The 7,326-nt window shown below is 39.5% G+C and overlaps 1 protein-coding gene across 3 annotated transcripts; it reads right to left on the bottom strand.

The window, feature by feature from the left end:
• Positions 1–1,958: 1,958 nt before the first annotated feature.
• Positions 1,959–4,960, bottom strand: LOC102213177 (CD276 antigen-like). Of its 3 annotated transcripts, none has more exons than XM_005754508.1 (5): positions 4,751–4,960; positions 3,361–3,738; positions 3,170–3,247; positions 2,970–3,082; positions 1,959–2,891 (listed from the first exon to the last, which is right to left on the bottom strand). In XM_005754508.1, exons 1-5 carry the CDS (start codon positions 4,845–4,847, stop codon positions 2,844–2,846), a joined length of 714 nt encoding a protein of 237 aa, XP_005754565.1. In that variant the 5' UTR covers positions 4,848–4,960; the 3' UTR covers positions 1,959–2,843. The 3 variants fall into 3 exon arrangements, with proteins under 3 accessions (XP_005754565.1, XP_005754566.1, XP_005754567.1); XM_005754509.1 differs by having other exon boundaries at positions 1,959–2,888; XM_005754510.2 differs by having other exon boundaries at positions 2,970–3,079.
• Positions 4,961–7,326: the final 2,366 nt, after the last annotated feature.

The raw sequence follows: 7,326 nt of genomic DNA, 5'->3' as shown, positions 1-7,326 counted from the left end.
TTTTTTTCACATTCTGTCTCTCACAGTTGAAGTGTACCTCTGGTGCAAATTACTGACCTCTGTCATCATTTTAAGTGGGGGAACTTGCACAATTGGTGGCTGACTAAATACTTTTTTGCCCCACTGTAGTATTGACCGTCAACTCTGCAAGTGAATTTATTTTACAACTGTCATTTGAACACTGAGATTGGGGAGCTTACTCGAGTCCCTGAAACAGAACACTGGACATGTTTCACTGGTGAGTCTATGTGGCAATTAGAGGAAGCGACGTTTGTGCTTCTTTAGTTCAGTCTCGTGTTTCAGATCACTTGGTAAAACCATAAAGTCAGCTGACTACAGAGGCGAGGGTGTGGATTTTTTTAAATGATACATGTGGAACTAAATGTAAATCTGAAGTAACTGAAGTGCAGCTTTAATGCAAAACACATATCACATAAGTGTTGGGAGTTAGAGATTTTCATGCTGAGCATTCTGTCTTCCTTGCTGTCACTTGTCTGTGAAGGTTCTCAGTCATCCAGGTCATCGTAGTCAAAGGAGCTTGCAAAGAAAAGCGTCTGGACTTCAAGTTGCTTGAAGACGTTTCACCTCTCATCCGAGAAGCTTCTTCAGTTCTAAGGTCAAATGGTCTTGCTGTCACTTGCGATTTTTATTTGTCTGGTAGAGCAGGAAACCTTTCTTCATCTTTTTGATTCTGGGTGGAGCAGGTGGATGTTTTTTCCTCTCTGTGTATGTGGTATCGCAAGAAATAAGTGGTTATATAAATATATGAGTATGCATAATAGTTATTATTCATAGATACCTACATCCTAAGTTCCTGTTATTCTTCTGAAAGAAGCAGAATGAGTGTGTTGTTACAATGGTAATACCAGGAGAGGCAGTATTGGTTCTGTGTTACATTAATGTGTAAGGAAGGAGAAGAAGAGTGTGTCCTGTAGGAGGCAGTAGAAAATGGATGCTCATGTTCTGTACATGCCCTGAAAGAAAGGTTCAGTAAACCAGTGCAACAATACTCCGGTGTAAGGCTCAGTTATTGTATTTTTATTTTTTGAAGATGCAACAGTGTAGAAACCAGAGAGAGAGTCAGGAGCAGAGAGGTCCTTGAAGCTGCAGATAAGACTGTAAAGATGAATGTTGAGGAGGAAGAAGCTGATGTGTTGTGATGATGTGACGGCATGTTGTCCGAGGTGCTCACAGTATAAATGTGGGAGTAGAAGGACGAGAGCAGCCTGATGTGAGCAGAGAGGAAGCTGCAGGTCAGCACTGCTGTGTTTTACTACATGTTACTGATCTGAGGGAAGAACTTCAGCATTTTCATGAAAACCACAGTGTTCAGTATAAAAACCTGTGTCACAGTTAATGTAGTGTCATTAAACGTGTCGATTCTGTGTTTGGACGACTTCACAGGAAGTCTGACTAAGTAGAAATGGAAAGTTTCCTTCTTGAAGGAGATGAACTTTGAGCTCTACTGGTCAGATTTACACCAACATGGATCAAACCCAGTCTGACACACAGCAGCAGAAAAAAAGACTCTGACTGGAGGTTTGATAACATCAGGTGTGAACACAAACCTGTGACACAAACAGCTTTTCTGCAGGTCAGCCAGCAGATGGCAGCGTTCTCTTAAAGAAAAGCTGCATTTGAACTGCATACACTATGTTGATGATTGATTTCAGGTTTATAAGATGCAAACAATAAACAAAGTAAAGGCTCCATTAATATAAATATAGGTTCTCATTGTCAAATGTAACCATGTTACGAGGTAAACAGTGACTTAACATCAAATAGAGGCAAAAAAGAAAACAGTGTCTAAACGTGCTTGAACTTTTTACTTTCACACTCATATTTGCAGACGATTTCACACATTCACATATATCACTGTAACTTTACACTCCCTGCAGTAACAAATACATCCATCCAAAATTCTTAAATATAAATATTCTTATAAATAAATATCTGAGGTAATAAAAAATTAAAATATAATAATAAAAAAATAAGATCCTGAGCTGGCTAACAGCTGCAAACACATCTGTTTAACTGTGAACCAAAGGAGCTCTGTCATGTTACAGAGCAGGAATAAAAAAGAGTTGGACACAAACATCCTCTGATTTTAGCTCCGTAACTGCAGCAGAAACTACAGTCAGGAGGATTTCTGTCAGTCTGCACAAAGTTTGTAGCTTTAAATGACAAAAAGAGGAAGTTAAGCTTGAGCTCTGTATCAGGATCAAACTGCTTCTTTAAATAAATAACTAGAAACAGCCTGAACATCGAGTCCTGACCAGCAGGAAGTTTCAATTACATTTAATAAATTAACTGTGGCTTTAAAAATGAAGACCAATAAATATCTGAAGTTTCAATCACCTTGTATAAGGTTCTCACAGTCCTGTCATATAAAACTAACTTTCATAAATAAACACTTTCAGCATCACAATAAGTGACTCTGTTTAAATTACAGCTGCATTAAACATCATTCACAGCAGGTCATTAACACAGTGCAGTAAAGTAATCAGCTTATAACCTGTTTTTGTAACTTCTGTCTCCCACACAGTTTTCAGATGAGGGTTTATTTCCATCTTTCCACCTGAGCTGTGTCACAAACGTTCATGGAAATTTCCTTTAATGCTGTGAAATCCTTCCAGTCCTGCTGTTTGGGAATAATTCACTTCAGTCCAGAACAGTGATGATGATCATTTCTTTTACAACATTTTCTTTGTTGAGCTCGATAAATAAACTGGACGAGGCTCGAGTCTTCAGCTGGGGTCAAAGTTCAAAGTGTGTTCTTTGCTAAACCAGCGTAGAAAAGCAGTATAGAAGAACCAGTCCGTTTATTCCTTTGAGCAAGGCAGCTAGACTGGTAGTGGTTGTTTTTCTGTCTCATCATCCTCTGGATGCTTCTGTTGAAAAAGGTAGAATAATGAGTCAGTCTGACGACACAAGAAGCAACAACATGTTTGTGTTTGTTTGTTTCTTACTTTCAGTGTCTGGTGAAAAATGTGTCTGGAGAAATATGCAGCAAAACCAGCGAGAGTCAAAACTAATAATACGGTGACGACAGCGATGACCACAGCGACCCTGGATCGACCTGCTGATGTAGAAAAGACAAGAAGGTCACCACAAATGCACAAAACCCCAAACAGGGATGATGCAGAGAAGAGTTGGACTGAGTTCTCACCATTTGTTGGAGTCGTGTCCTGAGGATCTGGAGTTTGCAGCGGCGTCTCTGTCGTTGAGGTTTTAGCAAAGTTTGAATCTAAAAGACAAAACAGTCAAAATCTGTTATTAAAATTAGGCTGAAATTTTGTATTGGGGACAAAACAACTTTGAGTTTGGAACCACAAACATGACCAAAACAAATCTTCTCACCGACTACAAGTTCAACAACAGCAGCTTTCACTCTGCTCTGCAGCTTGGGGATGAAACATCTGTATCTGCCGTTGTCTTCCTCCGACACGTTCAGGATCTTCAGTGAAATGTTCCCGTGTTTCATGTCGTCGATGAACAGCTCTGTCCTCCTGAAGTACGAGGCCATCTTCATGTCGGGGACCTCCTTCCTGTCCCTGTACAGGTGAACGTACTCCACTCGGCTCAGCCGGTCCGACGGGTCGGGCTTCAGGTCGGGTTTGGACCACTCCACCGTCAGACCCTGGACATCGAACGCGGGCTCCAGGTGACACGGCAGGATGACATCATCACCCGGAGCAGCGATGATTGGAAGATTTGAACCGATCACCAGAACATCACCTGGAAACAGACGGAAAATTAAGCCTCCTGAACTCCCACCACTATAGACTGAAGACCTGAAAATCAGTAACAGCCCCATCAGTCTCTGTGCTGTTACTTTAGTGTCTCTTAATATACGCTACAAAATTTCAGCCATAACCAGTGTGCAGTTGTTGTCAGTGATGGCTGTTTGTTGTTCTGTTACAGACTGACTGAGCCTCGTATGTTCTGTCTGTGGCACTGAAATTCTAACATTTTTAAGTTTTACATAAACAACTTGATTTAATTTGACATCTTTTATTTCATTACTATCATACAGAGTGACTGCTTTGTGTTTACACTGATTCATGCTGATCTTTTGATAATTTGAAACTGATTTGAAACTAATTATTTAACTGCTCCAAATAAAGACAAATAAAATAAGTTCGGGTTTAATAACCAACTAATTTCATTTATTTAAATATGTAAACTACAAATCCAGAGTAAACTGCAAAACACGCACAGACACCTGATTGGACGAACGAGCCACGTGGGCAGTCAGACGTAATTCCTGATGGGGTCATGATGGCGGGTTGTCAAGCTAATGTGTTTTTATAGAAAAGACATTAGCTTGTGGAAACACGTGTAGTCAGCAGCAGCATGTGCGGACTGAATCTGCATCACTCCGGATCAATAAACAGGGTTTTAGTTTCGGCTCACCGGACGTTGTGTTTTGTAACTCTGCTCTTTCTCTCCTCTGACAAACACACGGCTCTCATAAACCTGACCTGCTCACAGACTGCTCGGTGAATCACCGCCATCGTGTCCGTTATAAACAAACCTCACACAGTCAGAACCTGCCTGACAATCTTCTCGTTTTTTAAGCTTCTTCCGGTTTTAAAGTCACTCACTGACAGCTGTCACACTGTTAGTGACGGACAACACAGCACAGCTGATAACAGTCATTTCAGCTTATTCACATCCGCCAGTTTTTCATTAAAATTCACTGTAATCTGCACTAACACGCAGCTGGAAGCTGGACACGTCGGCTTACCTTGTACAGGAGTCCAGACGGACAAAGCCGAGAACAGGAGAAAAGTCCAGAGTGAGAAAAAGGAAAAGTCCTTAAAGTAGAAGTTGTTCAGAGACATGATCGATGATTAAAAGTTCCGTTTTCTGACTGAAGCGCGTTTTTTGGAAAGCTGCAGTCCGATCAGTCCCTGCCTGCTTCGAGCGAATTGAATGAATGAGCTGCGAGGCTCACTCGCTGTTTAAAAATAACTCTTAAGTCTCCGCCTACGGAGCGGTGTAACTGAGCCCTAGATGGTTATGAAGTCCCGTGATGTGATTACGCAGGGGAAACCTCACAGTGAAACCTGTCTGTCGCGCTTTATCGCATCACAAAAATTACTCTGTACTTGGATCATTTCTATAGAAACTCCGAGTCTCAGTTTGTAACTAGTCCGCTCGTCTCACTTTCTGTTCAGTTTGAAGCCTCAGACATTATAATGCGTCTCACTGAGCAAAAATAAAAACAAGCCGACCTGTCAGGTGAAGTAAGCGACTCTGAACTTTCATAATAGAAAAACATGAAACGTGTCGTGTCATTAATGACTCAGCGGTATGTAGCACAGCATCCACAGACTAACTTGGATATATGACTGTTTTAATCAATCTAATAATCTGTTAGATACAGAAGGTGAGTTTGATCATTTCTCTGTGAGATCAAAGCTGCAGCAAAGATTCAACGCTGTTTACAATGTTGTGATGATGTAACATCCTCCACCTGCCAGTATAAATGCTCAGACATGTCAGTGCAGAGAACAATGGAAGCTGTGCTGGTTAAACTGGTGCTGGCAGCACTGCACTGCTCCTTATATGCTATTAGTCAATACAGATATTGTATTTGTATACACCATGTGCAGCTTTCACATCACTGCTAATAACAACCATAATTATAGTTATAATAATATATCTGTATTTACAAATTACAGACTAAAGAGGAGTAATAATATATAAATGATGAATTAAGCACATTTTAATTTATGCTTAATAGTGTGGCATTAATATATAAAGTGCTCCCATTATGTTTAATATATCTAAAATAAAATCAGGACTCGTACTTCTGAGTTTCTCTGACATTAATTAAATGGATGAATTCTCAATAACTACATTGATTAGCTCCACAGAAGCTCCAACAATACGAACATCCTGACTTCCTTGACTGGAAGCAGATGACGTTTGCTAGCAACAGCAAAGCTCAATAGGAATGAAGTCTCACTCTCACTTCCTCTTCCAGCACACGTGTTTAGCACAGAATGGGCGTAGCTCTGCTGAGAACTAATCTCACTGCAGGCGGCCTGGACAATCCTGGGTTATTATAGAGAAATCAACTTCAGTGGGTTTTTACTGTAACACATGCACTGGTTTACCTGTCTGTGACATTTGCCTTCTATACAACAATAAGTGACAATAATCAAAAGAAATAAAATTAGCAGTGAAACCAATGAAAATTAAATGTTTTTAAACAAAAATAAAGTTGAAAATTTGCTCTGGAAATGAAAAACTCTGAAATAAAGGAAACTAATTCAGAAAAAAATCTCCAAAAGTTGATTCTGTTCATCTGGACGTAGCGCTACGTTTTACCTTCCTGGATGATTGAGGATGCATCAAGACCAGAAAAAATAGTTTTATTATAACTTATTATAACTTTGTGCTGAAGCGGAGCGACAGCGCTGCATCTGCTAGACTCTAAATCCTGCTTAAGACAACACGTGACATCAGTTTGTATAAAATGTAAGTAAACGTGTCTCTTATCAGTTCAGCAGTTTTTTCTAACAGGAACTTCTCTGATTTAAAACAGACAGAGGTGATTTAAAGGAGTCAGTCAGCTGACATCTGAAACCACTGAGTCAAAGTTTGGTTTATTGGTGGAAGTTTGACAAAAAGCCTCATAACTTATGATGAAACTGTGATTCCTATAAGTTTGGCGCGTATTATCATCATACAGAACGCTCTGTAAAATTATTTAAAATTTTATGTCTCATTTGACCTCTGACCTCTCCTTCAAGCTCAATAGACTGATCTGAAGGTCACTTCAGTATTTAATATTGAATAATGTTACATTTTCTGGTTTTACTGTCCAGTAAAGAAACATTGGGGAAAAGAAACAACGATAAAATCAGCTGTGTTTTATATATATATTTAATTTAAATTAATAATACATGTTATTTGACTTTCAGTTGATGTTTTCACTGAGCTGAATACGCCTGTAGTGCATTTAAATATCCCTGAAACACAAAGAATTTAGAAAAACTACAAACACAGAACTTTCATTCAGTGAAACAACAAACAGGCTTTAACTAATGAACAACATACAACAATGACAATGAAACACAAGTGATGTAATGAATCACTGACGGCACAACAAAGTTTATACAGACGAGCAAAAGAAAGTGAACGATGAGTCAGTCTGATTGCACAAGCAGCAACATACTTACTCTTACTTTTAGAGTGAAAGAAATGTGCAGAAAACCAACGACAGCTGCAACAGATGATAAGATAACGACGACCACAGAGACCCTGCATCGATCTGCTGATGTGGAAAATAAGTTCACAAAAACCCAAAAG

This window comes from Pundamilia nyererei, unplaced genomic scaffold (assembly GCF_000239375.1).
Source record: "Pundamilia nyererei isolate P.nyererei 1_Seehausen unplaced genomic scaffold, PunNye1.0 scaffold00577, whole genome shotgun sequence".
Classification (NCBI taxonomy): Eukaryota; Metazoa; Chordata; class Actinopteri; order Cichliformes; family Cichlidae; genus Pundamilia; species Pundamilia nyererei.
This window is presented reverse-complemented; position numbering and strand designations above follow the sequence as displayed.